At 33.9% G+C, this 21,123-nt stretch overlaps 1 protein-coding gene across 2 annotated transcripts in view; it reads right to left on the bottom strand.

The window, feature by feature from the left end:
* Window positions 1–21,123, bottom strand: part of CCDC7 (coiled-coil domain containing 7) — a 310,496-nt gene that overhangs the window by 43,683 nt on the left and 245,690 nt on the right. Inside the window, exons 20-22 of one of the 2 annotated variants that reach the window (XM_034643982.1) lie at window positions 16,985–17,095; window positions 15,760–15,870; window positions 12,111–12,230 (exon numbers count right to left, since the gene is read on the bottom strand). In XM_034643982.1, coding sequence (XP_034499873.1) covers window positions 12,111–12,230; window positions 15,760–15,870; window positions 16,985–17,095 — 342 coding nt within the window. Of the gene's footprint in view, window positions 1–12,110; window positions 12,231–15,759; window positions 15,871–16,984; window positions 17,096–21,123 lie in introns of those variants that run through there. The other variant, XM_034643983.1, reaches the window with a different exon arrangement.

Here is a 21,123-nt window from a genome sequence, read left to right as displayed (position 1 = left end):
GCTAAAAGAAAATCAAGCCTCAGACCCCAAGAATGAGTCTGAAAGGAAACCCAAAGGTATCAGGGGAGATAAAAAAACCACAACAATATAGGAAATTTTAGCAGCTGACACCTTCAGCTACAGCAAACAGAAAACAAAACCTTACTTCTAGCAAGATAAACATGAAGCTTCACACCAGAGTCCTATATACCTCACTTCCTTTACCCAATACATCACATCTACATTTCAACAGTGACAATAAATGCAAGGCATGCTAACAGTAAAAAAGTCTGAAGAGATAGAGATTAAGTATAAGTCAAGTCAGGTATGGCAAAGATTTAGGAATAACTATACTGAGTATTTAAAACAATTATGACTCATATGCTAAGAGCACTCATGAAGAAAATAGACAACATGTAAGTACAGATGGGTAATGTAAGCAGATATCTGGAATATCTAAGAAAAAATCAAAATGTTAGAAATCGAAAGCATTGCAACAGAAATTAAGGATGTCTTTGATGTTCTTATCAGTAGATTGGACATAGGGAAAAAAATCAGTGATTAAAGATATGTTATTAACCACTTTCCAAATTGACAAGGAAAGAAAAATAAATGGAAAAAAAAGGAATAGAATATCTAAGATCTTTGGGATAATTACAGAAGTTATAACACACAAGTGGGAATATCAGGAGAAGAAACAGTAGAACAGAATATTTGAAGTAATAATGGCTGAGAGTTTTCCAAAATGAATGACAGCACCAAACCGCAGATCATAGAAGTTCAGAGAACATCAAAAGTGATAAATACCAAAAAACCTACATCTAATTATACTACATTCAAAGTAGAAAATCAAAGACAAAGAGAAAATCTTAAAGGCTCCAGAGGAAAACAAAAACAAAAACATCTTACCTATAGAGGAACAAGGAAAAGAATTACACCATACTTCTTATCAAACCATGCAAGCAACAAGAAAATGGAGATAAATATTTAAAGTGTTAAAGGAAAAAATCTACCAATTTAGAATTCTGCCTCCAGAAAAGTCATCCCTCAAAACTGAAAGAGACACAATAACTTCCACATATTAAAAATAAACTGAGGATATTTGTTGCCAGGAAAACTGCATTTCAAGAAAATATTGAAAGAAGTTCTTTAGAGAGAAGGAATGCAATACAGATCGGAAGTCCAGATCTATATAAAGGGAGGAATGGCATTAGAGAGGAATAAACTAAGCTAAAAAATAAAATACTTTATTTTTCTTACTCTTAATTGATAAAAATTTGTTCAAAATAATAATGGAAACAATGTATTCACTGATTATAGCTTGCAGGTAAGTAAAATGAATGACAGCAATGTTATGAGGGACAAGAGGAAGAAATTGTGAATACACTGTTATCAGATACCTGTACTACAGATGAAGTGGTATAGAGTTATTTGAAAGTGGATAGATTAGTTTGTAAATGTATATTGCAAATTTAAGACAGCCACTAAATTTTTTTAAAGAAATATAATTGACATGCTAAGAAAGGAGAGGGTATGGAATCATATTAAATATATATTTAAAGCCAGAGAAGGTAGGAAAAGAGTGATGGATGGAAAAAAAAAACATACTAGGGATTAAAAAGAAAATAGTTACAAATACTGTCGATATTAAACCAAATATATAAATAGTCATTTTAAATGTAAATGGTCTAAGCACATAAATTAAAATACAGACTGTCAGAATGAAAAAAACAACTAACCCAACTATATGTTGTCTATAAGAAACTCACTTTAAAGATAAGATAGACTAACAATAAGAGGATAAAGAAAGACATAGCATCCTAACAGTAATCAAAGTAAAGCTGGAAAAGCTATATTGATTTGAGACAAATCAGACTTCAGAGCAAGGAAAATTATCAGAGATAAATAGAACACTACATAATAATAAAGGGGTCAATATCCAAGAAAATATAATAATCCTTAGTGAGTATGCATCTAACAATAGAGCAACAAAATACAGGAGATAAAACCTGATAGAACTGCAAGGAGAAACAGAGAAATCTATTATTATACTTGTAGCCTTCAACACCATCTATCAGTGATTGACATATCTGGCAGCTGAAAATCCATAACTTCCTTATGGAGCACCATCAGTCAACTAAATCTAACGGACATTTATAAATTGCTTCATCTCTTCTCAAGCTCACACAGAATATTCACCAAGATATGCCATATTCTGGGACTTAAAATATCCCCAACAAATCTAAAAGAAGAGAAATCATATATTTTGATTTTTGATTCTTTTAAATTTGTTAAGGTATATCTTATGGATAAAGAGGATTAAGAGTTCACTTATGGTGATGAGGACTGAGTAATGTATAGAACTGTTGAATCATTATATTGTACATGAGAAAATAACACCATATGTTCATTATACTTCAATAAAAAAGAATAGAAATCATATGAAGTATCTTTTCAGACCACAGTGGATTTAAACTGTATTATTATAATGCCAGGACTAGACAAACACATTACAAGAAAGGAGAACTACAGATCAATCTCTTTCATGAATAAGACACTGAAGTCCTCAACAGAATATTAGTAATTTGAATGCAATAATCTATAAAAATAATTATACACCATGACCATGTGAGATTTATTCCAGGTATTCAATACTGGTTCAATATTAAAAATCAATTAATGAAGGTTTTGGGAGATGGCAGCAGAGTAGGAGAACCCTAAGCTTGTTTAATCCCACGAATACAAATAGATAACCATCAAATTATCACAAACACTCTAGAAATCTACCTGAACACTGATAGAAAAATCTCAACAACTAAAGGGAGAGAAGAGGCCACATTAAAGAAGGTAGGAAGTGTGAAGACATGGTTTAGGGGAGAAATGGATCAGAGGGGCTGCAAAGGGAAGGAGGCAGTGGTCATGGAGAATGGTGAGAGAGAAGCACACAGGGGGGAACACATAGGAGAATATTTCCATAAAGCCATTGACTTGGAAAACAAGAGGGGCTGAATTTTTTTTAAAGATTTTATTTATTTATTTGACAGAGAGAGAGAGCACAAGCAGGGCGAGCAGCAGAGGGAGAGGGAGAAGCAGGCTCCCCACCAAGCAGGGAGCCAGATGCAGAAAGTCCAATGCAGGGCTCGATATCAGGACCCTGGGATCATGACCCGAGCTGAAGGCAGATGCACCCAGGTGCAGCAAGAGGGGCTGATTCTTGTGAGTTCTTTCAACCAGTGGGGCTTAAAGCCTGGAGTATTAAAGGTCAGCTGTCTTGACTGGGATAAAGCCCAGAGGCCACTGTGCTGCTCCTAGATAAAAGGCAGGGAAAAACCCAGAGGCAGACAGCTTGAAAACACTGACCTGAAAAATGCATGGGTCACACAGAGGGGAGACTCTTTGTTCTTCTTGGAGTGCTTCCCTGAGAGTCAACATTCATGTAGATACCACTCCAGGGACAAAGGAGCCCACCCCTCAGCATAGTAACAGAGCCACCTGCAGGAAGCAGTGCAGCACCAACACCTGCTGCTTGATTACTCACACAACCCCCTGTGCTCCTTGCACTCTGGCGGGACTATCCTACTCAGTTAAGCTAGCCTCAGTTCCAGTGAGGGGGGAATTTCCCCCAGAGGACCAGCACAAAACTGTGCCCACAGGTTTCCCAACCAGAGTTTTGCAGAGCCTCAGTTCTAGTAGTAAACTATTACTACAGGTTTCATTTCACAAGCAGATCAAGTACACGGAGTTAAAACTCATCACATTCAGGCCAAGGAAAAAACACTTCCCACAGTAGGCAGGGAGACTCTCTTCAGACACTGGCCTGAAAGAGCAGCTAAAACACAACAGCAAAGTGCACAGAGCACACACCAGAGACACTCCATGAAGTGTAAGGCACTGGACACTGATCTCTTCTTCATAAAGCCATTATTCTCAGAGGCAGGAGACATAATTGGCTTTTCTAACATGGAGAAGAATGCAGGACTTAAATGCCAAGATGGAGGAATTCATCTGAAATGAAAGAACAAGGTAAGGCCATGGCCAGAGATCTAAGTGAAACAGATATGAGTAACATGTCTGTTGAAGAATTTAAAGTGACAATCATGAGCATACTCACTCGGCTTGAGAAAAGAACTGAAGACATCAGTGAGATCCTTATCACAGAAATGAAATAGTTAAAAAAGAATCAATCAAAGACAAAGAACACAATAAACCAGATTGGAAACAGGCTTGATGCAATGAACAATGGCTGGAGAAGCAGAGGAATGATTTACAGACAATAGAAGACAAAATAATTGAAAATAATGAAGCTGAACAAAAGAGAAAAAGAATTATGGAACACGAGAATAGTCTTAGGAAACTCACTACCTCAGAAAATGTAAAAACAGTCATATTATAGGAATCAAGAAGAAGAGAGAACAAAGAGGGCAGAAAATTTATTTGAGGAAATCATAGCTGAAAACTACCCTAATCTGGGAAGGAAATAGACATCCAGATCCAGGAGGCACAGAGAACTACTATCCAAATCAACAAAAACAGGTCAATGTCAAGACATATTGTATTTATGTATTGACTTTAAAGTTGTAAAACATAGTGATAAAGAAAAAAATCTTAAAAGCAGTAAGACAAAAAAAGTCCCTAACTTGCAAGGGAAGGCCCATAAGGCTAGTTGCAGATCTCCCAGCAGAAACCTGGCAAGTGAGAAGGGAGTGGAATGATATACTCAACATGCTGAATGGGAAAAATCTGCAGCCAAGAATACTCTATCCAGCTAAGCTATCATTCAGAATAGGAGGAGAGGTAAAGAGTTTCCCAGAAAAACAAAAACTAAAGGAGTTCATTACCACTAAACCATCCCTGTAAAATATATTAAAGGGGAATCTGAATGGAAAGAAAAGACCAAAATTGACAAAGACATGAAAGGATCAGAGAAAATCTACAGAAAAACGACAAAACAAGCAATAAAATGGCAACAAATGCATATCTATCAATAATTACAATGAATATAAATAGGCTAAATGCTCCAATCAAAAGACATAGGATATCAGAATGGTTAAAAAAAGAAGATCCATCTATATGCTGCCTACAAGAGACTCATTTTAGAACTAAAGACACCCGCAGATTGAAAGGGAAGGTAATGAGACATATTTATCATGCAAATGGATGTTAAAAGAAAGCTGGAGTAGCAATACTTATATCAGACAAACTAGACTTTAAAACAAAGTGTGTAACAAGAGATAAAGAAGGACATGACACCATAGTAAAAGGGACAATCCAAAATGCAGACCTAACAATTGTAAATATAAATGCACCTAACATGGAAGTACCCAATATATAGAACAATAACAAACATAAAGGAACTCATTGATAATAATACAATAGTAGTAAGGGATTTTAACACCCCACTTACATCAATGGACAGATCACCTAAGAAGAAAATCAACAAGGAAACAATGGCTTTGCATGAAACATTGGACCAGATGGACTCAACAGATATAGTCAGAACACTCCATTCTAAAACAGTAGAATGTTCATTCTTTTCAAGTACACATGGGACATTCTCCAGAATAGAACACATATTAGGTCACAAATCAAGCCTCAAGAAATAAAAAAGATTGAAATCATAACATGTACCTTCTCTGACCTCAACGCCATGAAACTAGAAATCAACCAAAGAAAAAATTTGGAAAGAGCACTAATACATGGAGGTTAAACAACATGCTACTAAATAATGAATGTGTCAGCCAAGAAATCAAAGAATAAATTTAAAAAACACGTGGAGAAAACTGAAAATGAAAACATAACAGTCCAAAATCCTTGGGATGTAGCAAAAGTGGTCCGAGAGGGAAGTATATAGCAATACAGGCCTACCTCAAGAACCAAGAAAAATTTCAAATATGCAACCTAACCTTACACCTAAAGAAGCTGGAAAAAGAACAAATGAAGCCTAAAGTCAGTAGAAGGAAATAATAAAGATTAAAGCAGAAATAAATGATATAGGAACAACAACAAACCACAATAGAACAGATCAATGAAACCAGGAGCTGGTTCTTTGACAAAATTAATGAAATTGATAAACCTCTAGCCAGACTTATCAAAAAGAAAAGAGAAAGGACCCACATAAATAAAATCATAAATTGGAGAGGAGAAATAACAACCAACACCACAGAAATACAAACAATTGCAAGAGGCTATTACAAAAACCGTAAGCCAATAAATTGGATGACCTAGAAGAAATGGATAGATTCCTAGAAACATATAAACTACCAAAACTGAAAGGAAGAAAGAGAAAATGTGAACATGCCTATAACCACCAAAGAGATTGAATCAGTAATCAGAAAACTCCCAACAAACAAAAGTCCAGGGCCAAATGGCTTCGCAGGCGAATTCTACCAAAGTTTTAAAGAAGAGTTAGTACGTATTTTTCTCAAACTATTCCAAAAAATAGAAAATGAAGGAAAACTTCCAAACCCAGTCTATGAGACCAGCATTACCTTGATACCAAAACCAGATACAGACTCCACTAAAAAAGACAACTACAGACCAATGTCCCTAATGAGCATGGATGCAAAAATGGGTGGGAAAATGGGGTAATTGGGTGATGGGCATTAATGAGGGCACTCATGTAGTGAGCACTGGGTTAGTTATATGCAACTGATGAACCACCAAATTCTACCCCTGAAACTGATAATACAGGATATGTTACCTAAATGATTTTAAGTAAAAAATGTTTTAAAAAGAGGGGCTTCAAAATACAAAAAAAAAAAAAACTCAATAAAATACTAGCAAACCAAATCCAACAGTATATTAAAAGAAGCATTCACCGTGATCACGTGGGATTTATTCCTGGGTTGCAAGGGTGGTTCAATGTTCACAAATCTATCAATGTGACATACCACATAAACAAAAGAAATTATAAGAACCATATGATCCTCTCAATAGATGCAGGAAAAGCATTTGACAAAATACAACATTCATTCATGGTAAAAAAAACAAAACAAAACAAAACAAAAACCCTCAACAGGATAGGGTAGAGGGAACATACTTCAACATAAGAAAGACCATATATGTAAAATCCATAGCTAATGTCATCCTGAATGGGGAAAAAACTTGTTCTATGGTGAGGAACAAGACAGGGATGTCCACCATTGTTATTTAACATAATACTGGACGTCCTAGCCACGGTGATCAGCCAACAAAAAGAAATAAAAGGTGTCCAAATCAGCAAGGAACAAGTCAAGCCTTCTTTATTTGCAGATGACATGATATTCTATGTAGAAAATCTGAAAGACTCCACTAAAAAACTGCTAGACCTGATACATGAATTCAGTAAAGTCACAAGATACAAAATCAACATATAGAAATCCATTGCATTTCTATACATCAGTAATGAAGAAGCAGAAAGAGAAGTTAAGGAATCAATCCCATTTACAATTGCACCAAAACCAGTAAGTTACCTAGGAATAAACATAACCAAAGAGGTAAAAGACCTGTATCTGAAAACTGTAAAACACTGGAGAAAGAAATCGAAGGACAAAAATAAATGGAAAAGCATTCCATGCTCATTGATTGGAAGAACAAATCTTGTTAAAAATATTATCTAAAGCAATCTACGCATTTATTGCAATCCCTATCAAAATACCACCAGCATTTTTCACAGAGCTAGAACAAACAATCCTAAAATTTGTACAGGACCACAAAAACCCCAAATAGCTAAAGCAATCTTGAAAAAGACAAGCAAAGCTGGAGGCATCACAATTGCAGACCTCAAGCTATATTACAAAGCTGTAATCATCAAGACATTATGGACTGGCACAAAAATAGAAACATAGATCAATGGAACAGAATAGAAACCCCAGAAATGACCCACAACCATATGGTCTACTAATCTTCAATAAAGCAGGAAACAATATCCAGGAAAAAGACAGTTTCTTTAACAAATGGTGGGTGTTGGGAAAACTGGACAGCAACATACAAAAGAATGAAACTGGACCACTTTCTTACACCATACACAAAAACAATTTCAAAATGGATGAAAGACTTAAATGTGAGACAGGAAACCATCAAAATCCTAGAGGCGAACACAGCCTCTTTGTATCAGGCATAATAACTTCTTCCTAGAAATGTCTCCTGAGGTAAGGGAAACAAAAGCAAACACGAACTATTGGGACTTTATCAAGATAAAATCTTCTGCATACTGAAGCAGTCAATCAACAAAAGTAAAAGGCTACCTACGGAATGGGAGAAGTTATTTGCAAATGACATGTGAGAAAGTGTTAGTTTCCAAAAAATATAAAGAACTTATAAAACTCAAGTCCCCAAAAATAAATAACCCAGGTAAAAAATGTGTGAAGACATGAATAGATATATTTCCAAAGGCATCCAGATGGCCAAAAGACATATGAAAGATGCTCAACATCACTCATCAACAGGGAAATACAAGTCAAATCTACAACGAGATATCACCTCATACCTGTCAGAATGGCTAAAATGAACAACACAGGAAGCAACAGGTGTTGGTTAGGATACAGAGAATGGGGAACTCTTTTACACTGTTGGTGGGAATGCAAACTGGTGATGACTTATTTAGTTAGTTAACATAAAGTGTAAGATTGGTTTCAGGAGTAGAATTTAGTGATTCATCACTTATATGTAACACCCAGTGCTTATCATAATAAGTGTCCTCCTTAATACCTATCACCCATTTAAGGGCACTTGTTATGATGAGCACTGGGTGTTACATGTAAGTGATGAATCGCTGACTTTTTAGGTACAACCAAAAGTACATTCCTTGAAAAAGATTGATGTTAGATTTCATTTAAAAACAACAACAACAACAATACCAACAAAACTTCTGATCTGTGAAAGACAGTATTAAGAGAATAAAAAACAAGACACAGGTTAGAAGAAAATATTTGCAGAACACATATTTGATAAAGAACTGTTATTCAAAATATAAGGAACACTTAAAACTAGACAATTAGAAAACAAATAATCCAATTATAATATGGGCAAATTATGGGAACAGATACCTTAACAAAGAAGTCATAAAGACGGCACATAAGCATTGAAAAGATGTTCTACATATATGTCATCAGGGAATTATAGATTAAAACAATGAGTTAAAAATAGAGCTACCCTATGACCCAGCAATTGCACTACTGGGTATTTACCCCAAAGATACAGATGTAGTGAAAAGAAGGGGCACATGCGCCCCAATGTTCACAGCAACAATGTCCACAATAGCTAAACTGTGGAAGGAGCTGAGATGCCCTTCAGCAGACTAACGGATAAAGATGTGGTCCATATATACAATGGACAATTACTCGGTCATCAGAAAGGATGAATACCCACCATTTGCATTGACATGGATGGAACTGGAGGAGATTATGCTAAGTGAAATAAGTTAAGCAAAGAAAAACAACTATCATATGGTTTCACTTATATGTGGAACATAAGGAATAGCATGGAGGACATTAGAAAAATGGAGGAAAAAATGAAGGGGGAAATCAGAGGGGGAGACAAACCATGAGAGACTATTGACTCTGGGAAACAAACTGAGGGTTTCAGAGGGAAGGGGGTTGAGGGATGGATTAGCCCAGTGATGTGTTTTAAGGAGGGCACATATTGCAAGGAGTGCTGGGTATTGTGTGCAAACGATGAATCATGGAGTACTACATTGGGAACTAATGAAGTACTGTATGGTGACTAACATGACATAATAAAAAAATGAAAAAAAAATTAAAAATGAGATACCATTACACACCTATAAGAATAGCTAAAATCCAAAACACTGAAAACAACAAATGACACCAGGGATGTAAATCAGTGGAAACTCTGATTCACTGCTGGTGGGAATGCAAAACACTACAGCCACTTTGAAGATGGTTTGGCAGTTTCTTACAAAGTTAAGTATAGTCTTACCATATGCTCCAGCAATCATGCTTCTAGATATAAGTCCAAATTTATTGAAAATTTATGCTCCCACAAAAGTTATGCATTTCCTAACAGGTGCTAAGTTGTTTGGACACAAGCAATTAATAAAGAAATTGTTTTGCTTTTCTTGTGGTTCAGAATCATTATGAGAAAATTACTGAGGCCCTACAGGCACCATTAACTTCTTTCTGAACTCTTAACAAAAAACTATAAATACTTATCACAAGAAAGCAAACATAGCTATATTATTAACAGACAATATAAACATTAAGACACAAAAGCAGTCCTAGAGCGAAAGAGAATACTTTTACAGAGACAAAGGCTCTGTATCAGATATAAATAACAAGTACAAATTAGTATACATTTATTTTTTTAATTATTTTAACTTTTATAATAATATTTTTTTTAAAGATTTTATTTATTTATTCTACAGAGATAGAGACAGCCAGCGAGAGAGGGAACACAAGCAGGGGGAGTGGGAGAGGAAGAAGCAGGCTCACAGCAGAAGAGCCTGATGTGGGGCTCGATCCCAAAACGCTGAGATCACGCCCTGAGCCGAAGGCAGACGCTTAACCGCTGTGCCACCCAGGTGCCCCTATAATAATATTTTTTATTATGTTAGTCACCATAATAACACAGTTTCCAAATATATAAACCAATCTGGCAAAACTAGGAAAAACAGAGAAATCTATAACCATGGTGGAAGAATTTAATAAACATCTCTTAATAACAGAATAGAAAGAACTTCAATTAAAGAATTGAACAACACATTCAATCTAATAGATGTATGCAAAAGACATGATTGATTGAACACTCATAAACCTAAGGACAAAGTTTTGCTACTTGCTTTAATTAAAAATAAATCAATGACATTGAAAATTGTCATACTTACTACTTAGTTTCATTTTGATAGGTCTAAGTTTCTTAGTTTGAGATTAGCTTTTTGACAATACAACTTTAGCCTTGGGTAAAAGATTTTCATCTAACACATCTTCTGCTTTCTGAGCTATAAGAAGAATTCTTTTAACCCATTAAATAGGCAATTGTATTTATTGAAAAACTTTTGTAATTCAAATACATTTTATAATTTCTTTCTTATGCAGGTTGTGTTTTTGAGGGGGACACCAATTCATATCTATTATAATTTCATTGTGAATTGTGGTCGTTAGCATTAAAAGTATTTTTTGTTATCAAAAAAACCAAATACATTTCAATTCTCTGGGAATACTTCCTCTCATGTTTTGAAACTACATAATCAAATACCACATTGTTGAAATAGTGATATATACATATTGTTGACATAGTTATTTATAGAATGAGTGTGAATTATAGAAATTATATTTTTCAAGAGAATAGTTTGATAAGGTATTTACAATTTAGGACTGAATTCAATATTTTTATAATAGATGTGGGTGAGGGAAAAAAGAAATGATAAGGAATACATTTGAAATAAATTTAAAAGAATATTAAAAACAGATCAGGTAAGAAAGACAAAATACAAATGATGGTATATTTACCTCAAAAAAATCAGTACTTCCATTAAATGTAAATGTATTAAATGCTCCATTTAAAATACAAAGATTATTACATTGGATTAAAAAATAATAAATCACAATGCCTTTTATTTTAAATTGACACAACTAATTCATAGCAATATGTAAAGACTGAAAGCAAAATGATGAAAAATTTATTTTATGTACATAATTAACATAAAGAAAGAAACTATGTTAATATCAGATAAAATAGACTAAAAGCACACAAAGAAGTTTCTAAAAAATGTTCATCATAAAGACAGAAATTTCAGTTCACTAAGAACATATGACATTTTCAAATCTATATATTTATTATATATATTAAAAAAAGCTTTAGAAACATAAAATGAAAATTGGCAGAACTAAAAGGAGTAATAGAGAAATAAACAATCACAGTAGTTGAATTTAATGTACTTTCCTCACAGATGATAAACATAGAACTTCAATGAAATTAAGAAGGCAACAACATAATTAATCAACTTAACTAAATGGAGAACATACACACACATGTTATGTATGTTATGTACATATACATAGGTATATATGTACATATATGTATATCTGACACAGTATATAGCATTCATTTATATGATTGAATATATAGTCATGAGCTAAAGAGAGAAATTTAATTAAATATCCTTACACAATATTTTTAATAAGTATACTTACTACTAAATCCTGCTTTGCTGGCAGCTCCAAGTGTCTTAATTTGAGATGAGCCTTTTGAGATTAAAACTTTATTATCTTCAGGTGAAAGATTTTCACCTGCTTTCTCATCCATTTTCTCAGCTACAAAATTAGAGGCTTTTAATTCAATAAAAAGTAAAAGTGAAGTCTATTATTAATAAAGAATCACTTAAAGCTTCCTTCTAGTTTTATAAAATTTAAGCAAATAAACACGATTTAAACAAATCAAACACACTCTCCCCACCCTGCCAAAAAAAAAAAAAAAGTCTGGTGCATTTTCAAAACAGACTATAAAATTAAATGTAAAAATCATCACAATGTTTTCCTTAAAGTATGAGAAGGCACTCTTGTTACTTTATACATACACTTACAAAGCTATAATTAGACTTTATTTTATTAAGGGCATTCACAATTTTTATTTATTTATTTATTTATTTAAAGATTTCATTTATTTATTGGACAGAGAGAGAGACAGCCAGTGAGAGAGGGAACACAAGCAGGGGGAGTGGGAGAGGAAGAAGCAGACTCCCAGCATGGGAGCCTGATGTGGGGCTCAATTCCAGAAGGCCAGGATCACGTCCTGAGCTGAAGGCAGAAGCTTAATGACTGAGCCACCCAGGTGCCCCCACAATTTTTAAATACTTAAATTTTTTACAACATATATGACTGATTAAAAAGTTAGACTGATTGGGGGAGTCTGGGTAGCTCAGTTTGTTAAGCATCTGATTCTTGATTTTGGCTCAGGTCATGATCTCATGGTCATAGGATCTAGCCCTGTGTCAGCCCTGATGGGAGTCTGCTTGAGATTCTCTCTCTCCTCTCCATCTCTCTCTGTCCCTTCCCCGTCAACCCACGCTTGCATGCTCTTTCTTTCTCTCAAATATATAAATAAGTATTTAAAAAAAATAAAGTTAGACTGATTAGAAAGTAATAGTTCCAAAATAAGGAAATGAAATAGAGAGAAATCTAGATCAGATAGGAAAAATATAAAGCACTCCAAAAAGAAATATTTAAATTCAAATGTATCAATAAGTACAATAATTATAAATGGATTATATGTTATAGGGATAGAGACAGTCACACTAGATTTATAAATAGTTACAGGTTATTTATAAGTGACACTACTAATGAAGCATCAAACTTTACATCGGAATCTGGGGATGTACTGTATGGTGATTAACATAATATAATAAAAAAATAATAAATAAAAAAAATTAAAAAAAATAAAAAAAATAAGTGACACTACTAAATAAAAAGAATACAAATATTGGAATCTAAGTAGGTGAAGAAAGATTTACCATGTAAATACTAGCCAAAATAAGTATGCAATAGTTATGTCAATGTCAGGCAAAATAGGATTTTAGTCAAAAGACCCCACTGGAGACCGACTGACCTTTCATAAAAAGAAATTATTGAGTCCATAAGGAATTATCTAACATTTGTATTTTTATGCACCTAACAACCTAATCAGTATAAGGAAAATAGGCAATATAATGAAATGGACAGTACTACAGGAAGAAATAGTTAAGTCCACAATAATTGTGAGATTATTCAAGACACATCTCTCTGTAATTGATAGGACAAGCAAAATTCAAGGAAATCAAGAAAAAAGAAATTTAAATAACACAATAAAAATTTGACTTAACAGATATATGTAAGCTTATAGTTGAATATATATCCATGGACAAAATTCTGCCTAATCAATTAAAATTTTAAGTAATTTAAAAATATTCATAATTATCATATTCACTAGTGAGTCTTTTCTTTCTAACAGTCCCAAGTGTCAGGGAAAAGGTTTTCATCTGATACCTTGTATATTTTCTGGGCTTCAGGAAGAAAGGCTCATAAAAGCACTAAATAGAGAACCAGATCTATTGTGGAACTTCTAGATTTATAATCTACATTAATTATCCAATAATACATCATGTCATTTTTTAATGATATAAGCAAATCCTGTCTAAGTTGAAATATAAACATCATGTGAACACATTTTTCACTTCTACATATATACGCAGTCTTGTTACTTCTTAGATATACAGAAGATTTAAAAATATTTAATTTACAGATATTAATATAAATATTATTATATTTACACATTTAATATTATTCTTTAGTTTTTTTAGAGTATTTACACTTTAGAATAAAGTCTAATTTTTTGGATCAGATAAGGCTAAGGAAAAATATATACAAGGATAAAAAATTTCAGAGGGTGAAAAAGTGAAAGAAAAATAGGAAGAGCCAAGAAAATTGTGCAATTACTCCTAAAAATATAAATAACTGGATTATATATGATTGAGCTCTAATAAAAAGACAAGGATCAAGCTGAATTTTAAAATATATACAATTATAATTTTCTTACAAGAGATACAGCAAAATCATAAAGATACAAGAAACAGGATAGAAAAAAATGTATGCTACAAATACCAACCAGATGTTTGTGGAGGTACATTAATAGTAGATAAAGTAGTTTTAAAGGAATATAAACAAAAACTGTAAAATGATAAGGAGGGTCTTTTCATTAAGACAAAATGTTCTGTCCTCCAAGAACATTACCAATCTTAAATTCATATACCATAAATAATAGAGTACCATAAATATAAATCATAACCTGGAACAACTACAGGAAAAATAGAGAAATCCCAGTGTGAGATTTAACACATCTAATTCAGTAATTATAAAACAAACAGATAAATCATCAATAAAGATCTGAAGTGTGATGGGAATAATTACCAAAGAGCATATGGTTGAAGATATATTCTAAACCCAAATCAGTGTTCTCCTGAATTTAATTAAACATAGTTCATAAGATTTATATTTAATTACTTGCTATCAAGATTCATGTTTCTGGTAGCTCAAGTTTCTTAGTTTGAAACCGATTTCTTGAAAATAAAACTTTCTCCTCAGGAAATAGATTTTCCTGTGATATCATATCATTTTTTTTGCTTTTCAAGGGGAAATGCTAAGTATAAATAAATAAATAAATAAATAAATAAATAATAAACAAATGTAATGGAATTTCTAAATATGCCAAAAAATTATCAAATTTTCTTCCCATGGAGGTGAAGTGAAAAAAATCATGTGAACAATTTTCATTAGTCTTTGTAGAGAAGCTATCTTGGTACTTAATAATTACTGACCATGTAAATACCAGCCAAAAGGTATTAATTTTACTTTTGTCTCTATCTTAGGATATTTACACTTTAAATCTGAGTGCAAAGTTTCTATAAAATATGTGTTAAAGGGGCGCCTGGGTGGCACAGCGGTTAAGCGTCTGCCTTCAGCTCAGGGCGTGATCCCGGCGTGATGGGATCGAGCCCCACATCAGGCTCCTCTGCTATGAGCCTGCTTCTTCCTCTCCCACTCCCCCTGCTTGTATTCCCTCTCTCGCTGGCTGTCTCTATCTCTGTCGAATAAATAAATAAAATCTTTAAAAAAAAAATGTGTTAAAATACATATTCATGAACCAAAAGAAATCTTCTGATGAGGTTAATTTAAGTAATGAATCATGGAACTTTACATCAAAAACTAGGAATGTACTGTATGGTAACAAACATAATATAATAAAAAATATTATTAAATAATAAACTAATAATAATAATGATTTAAATTTTCCTATAATTATTATACTTACTTTTGTGTCTCCCCTCTTTGGAAGTTATTGGTTTCTTTACTTGCACTTGGGATTTTGATGCTGACTCTGGATTTTCAAACATAAGATTTTCATCTGGTGCACCAAAATAAGCTACATAAAGAGATAGATTTAGTCTTCTAAATGGAAAAACAGATCAATTGTGAAATCTCTAGATTTCAAATTTAAAACAAGTGTATAGTAGCATTTGTTCATTTCCATAAAATCATAAGTAAATTATTATAATACTAGAATTGTTATGAAAATGAAAACTTTGAAATTGTCTCATTATTTTATAAATATGCCTAAGCAACAAATATATTTTATATTGGTCTTCAGGTTTCATGGGTGATTTATTCTTTAGGCTGATACAATAATAGAGAAAGCAACAAAAACTTATATGCACAAGTTTATTCATTACAGCCTTATTTGTAATTGCAAAATACTTAAAGTCACTTAAATGTTAAAGCATAGGAGACTGGGCAAATAAATTGATATATATATCACAACTACAGAATTGGTATAATGTGAGTACTACTATACTGGTAGATAATGGTACCTACATAGTTGTATATAAGTGTGTATGTGTAAGACACAGTACGACATTCCTCACCCATCTGCACTGGTACATCTGATGCTTGCCTGATGTCATTTCATGGGAAAATGAAATACTGGTTGAAATATTGGTGGGGCTGGTACCCTTTTATATTTACTTTTGCTTATAATGTCACAGCAAGTAAATAAAGGCTTGTTACTTTCAACTTAGTTTATTGTCTGAATTAACCAACTCCATAACTGGCAGCTCTCTCAGTGACAAATGGTGACAAATAGTGTGGCCTAACTAAACCCCTCACTTTTCTCAACTGGAGCATATGTCAGAATGACACTGCTGCAGGTCAGAAGTGACCATTGGTCATAATCTCCTGGAACCTATAATCTCCCAGAGTCAGCTGAAAGATACTTTGAGATACTACTGAGCACTTATTGGGCCTTCGTGGATACTGAGTGTGTGTCCTATGGCTGTGAAATAATCTTATGTCTAGAAACTTCAACCTGAAGGTATTAAGGTTTTTGCTTTTGTTTTCTAGTTATCTCTGCATTCTCACACTTTAGGGTCAGAGTGTAAAATTTCCATAATATATATGCTCAAATATGTATTCATGAACCAAAGAAAAAAATTTTGATGGGTTTAAAATACCTTAAAGTTATCCATAACTATTATACTTACTATGGCGTCTCTCACTTCTGGAAGTTATTTGTTTCTCTACTTGCATTTGGGGTTTTGAAACTGAATCTTGACTCACAAGCATTAGATTTTCATCTGGTACTCCAAAATGAGCTAAATAAAGAGATGCATTTTGTTCACTAAATGGAAAAACAGATCTACTACGAAAATTCCAGTTTTGAATTTATATCAAGTGTACAGTAGCATTTTCTCTCACTTTTATATCTATAAATAAATAGTCCTAATGTGAGGTCTGACATGAAAATGGTAAGAAAAGGGTTTTTTTGTTGTTTTGTTTTTGTTTTTGTTTTTGTTTTTTGAGAGAGAAAGAGAACGTGTGCCTATGAGGGGGGAAGGACAGGGAGAGAGGGAGAGAGAGAATTCCAAGCAGGCTCCATGTCCAACACTGAGCCTGACAAGGGACTTGATCTCACAATCCTGAAATCATGACCTGAGCCAAAATCAAGAGTTGGACACTTAACCTACTGAGCCATCCAGGTGCCCCAATAAGAAAAGTTTTAATGGGTACTACTGAAACTTATTATTTCGTAAATACTCTGAGACATCAAATATATTTCATAGTAGTCTATACTTTTGGGTTACTTATACATTAGCTTAATTTATAACAATAGACCAAACAATAAAAGTTCCTATGTACAAGGTTATTCATTACAGTATTATCTGCAATTGCAAAATATTTAAAACCATCTAAATGTTCAAGAATAGTATATTGGTTGAATAAACTAAGGTATATACCATAAACTATGGTATAGTATAATCTATGGCATATAATATAAACTGCTTTGTGTATTTGTGTAAAATAATAAATAGTTCTATAACCTGACAAGAAGAGATTTCTAGGAGCTAATGTTTAAGTGAAAAAAACTCTTAAAAATAGTGAATCTAGTATGCTACATTTGGGGTCAGAAAGAAGAAACCAGAAAAAAAATAGAGAGAGAAATAGACACTAACTTTACAAAATGAAGCACAGGAAAAATAAACATGACAATAATACAGTAAGCTACCTATAAGAAAACAGGGGTGGAAGAGAGGACTTGAGAATGCAAGGGGAAGGACATATATCTTTTGCATAATACTTACTTATGGAAGCAAGCTAATGCTCTACACATTACAAAAATAGAATTAAATAACAAGGATAAGATGAAGCAACTAAAACTGAAAGCAAACTTAATGAAATGAACCTAGTGAAGGGATAATAATAACACTAATCCAAATAAGTCATCAATACAGCCTTTGAAACATACCCTCAGTCTTGGGCAAGAATATAAGAACTAGGAAGATCGGTAGGAGAAGAAAGGGAAGAAGGAAGGGGGGTGAAAAGAAGGGGCAATGAACCATGAAAGACTATGGACTCTGGGAAACAAACTGAGGGCTTTAGACAGGAGGGGGGTGGGGGATCGGGATAGGCCAGTGATGGGTATTAAGGAGGGCACGTATTGCATGGTGCACTGGGTGTTATACACAAGTAATGAATCATGGAACTTTACATCAAAAACTTGGGATGTACTGTATGGTGACTAACATAACATAATAAAAAATTATTATAAAAAAATATATGGGGGCAGACAGCAAGAAAATCACTATTTTGAATAGGTTTATTTTTTTAGTGGTATGTGCTGAACAGTTCTTTAACAAGGTTGAAGCATTGTAGGATTGAACAAATACGTAAATCTGTTGATGTTTTAAGATTCGAGGTTAATACTGGAAGAAAGAACATATACATATGATGGAGGAAGGCAAGAATAAACCCTGAGGGACTAGAATTGAAGGTTTCCAAAAGTCCTCATGACTTCTAAAACATGCATATGTGCAATATATGAATATATATGTTCACATGCAAGTGAATATATGAATATGTGTATGTGTATGTATCTGTGTGTGTGTGTATATATATGTGTGTGTATATATATACATATGTGTATACACACACACATCTTTGTATAAAATTAGGGAGTGCAGATCAAAGTTAAAATCCTATGTGTAATCTTTTAGGCTCAACCCACAGAATATTACAAAGTTTTACATGGCATTTATCACGTGAGAAATCTTCTTATCCCACACTAGACCTAAAGCACAGCCAGTGCACTGGTCTCTGGAAGGAAATACTAATCATGGATACCAGTTTTTATCTGTAGTGTCATTTTCAAATATCTTATGCGGGCTGCCTCTTAGTTTTCTTGACTGTTTCCTTGGCTGTGCAGAAGCTTTTTATCTTTTTTTATAATAATTTTTATTATGTTATGTTAGTCACCATACAGTATATCCTTAGTTTTTGATGTAGTGTTCCATGATTCATTAATTGCGTATAACACCCAGTGCACCATGCAATATGTGCCCTCCTTAGTACCCATCAATGGCCTATTCCAGTATCCCAACCCTCTCCCCTCTAAAGCCCTCAGTTTGTTTCCCAGTGTCCATAGTCTCTCAGGGTTCATTCCCCCTTCTGTTTACCCCTTCAATCTTCCCTTCCTTCTCCTACCGATCTTCCTGCTATTTCTTATGTTCCATAAATGAGTGAAACCACGTGATAATTCTTTCTCTGTTTGACTTATTTCACTTAGCATAATCTCCTCCAGTCCCGTCCATGTTGCTGCAAATGTTGGGCAATCATTCTTTCTAATGGCTGAGTAATATTCATCTTACAATTGTAGGATACTTAAGAATAAACCTAACCAAAGAGATAAAGGATCTGTACTCTGAAAGCTACAGAACACTTACGAAAGAAATTGAGGAAGACACAAAGAAGTGGGAAAACATTCTATACCATGGATTGGAAGAACAAATATTGTTAAAATGACTACACTGCTATTCAATGAAATCCCTATCAAAATACCATTAACATTTTTCACAGAGCTAGCACAAATAATTCTAAAATTTGTATGGAACCAGATAAGACCCTGAATAGCCAGAAGAATGTTGAAAAAGAAAACCAAAGCTTGTGGCATCACAATTCTGGATTTCAAGCTATATTACAAAGCCATGATCATCAAGACAGTATGGTACTGGCACAAAAACAGACACATAGTTCAGTGGAACAGAGTAGAGAAACAAGAAATGGACCTTAAACTCTATGGTCAACTAATCTTTGACAAAGTAGGAAAGAATATCCAATGGGAAAAAAGAGAGTCTCTTCAACAAATGGTGCTGGGAAAATTGGAAAGCCACATTCAGAAGAATGAAGCAGGGCCATTTTCTTACACCATACATTAAAATAAATTCAAAATGGATGAAAGACCTAAATGTGAGACAGGAATCCATCAAAATCCTAGAGGAGAATACAGGCAGCAACCTCTTCAAACTCGACTGCAGCAACTTCTGGCTACACACCTCTCCAAAGGCAAGGGAAACAAAAGCAAAAATGAACTACTGGGACTTCATCAAGATAAAAAGCTTTTGCAGAGCAAAGCAAAAAATTGACAAAACCAAAACACAATCTACAGAATGGGAGAAGATATTTGCAAATGTCTTATCTGGGGCTAGCATCCAAGATTTACAAAGAATTTATCAAACTCAACACCCAAAGAACAAATAATCTAATCAAGAAATGGGGAGAAGACATGAACAGACATGTCTCCAAAGAAGACATACAAATGGCTAACACACACATGAAAAAATGCTCAACATCACTTGGCATCAGGGAAATGCAAATCAGAACCACAATGAGATACCACCTCACACCAGTCAGAATGTCTAAAATTAACAAGTCAGGAATCAACAAATGTTGGTGAGGATGTGGAGAAAGGGGAACCTTCTTACACTGTTGGTGGGAAAGCCATGCTGGTACGGCCACTCTGGAAAACATTATGGAGGTTCTTCAAGAAGTTAAAAATATAGCTACCCTAGGACTCAGCTATTGCACTACTAGGGATTTTCCCAAAGGATACAAATGTACTGATCTGAAGGTGTACCTGCACCTCAATGTTTATAGCAGCAATGTCCACAATAGCCAAACTATGGAAAGAGCCCAGATGTCCATCAACAGATGAATGGATAGGAATATGTGGTATATATACATAGTGGAATATTACTTAGCCATCAAAAAGATGAAATCTTTACAATAGCACCAAAAACCATACGTTACCTTGGAATTAACTTAACCAGAGACGTAAAGGACCTATATC

Source organism: Ailuropoda melanoleuca, chromosome 15, assembly GCF_002007445.2.
Source record: "Ailuropoda melanoleuca isolate Jingjing chromosome 15, ASM200744v2, whole genome shotgun sequence".
Classification (NCBI taxonomy): domain Eukaryota; kingdom Metazoa; phylum Chordata; class Mammalia; order Carnivora; family Ursidae; genus Ailuropoda; species Ailuropoda melanoleuca.
This window is presented reverse-complemented; position numbering and strand designations above follow the sequence as displayed.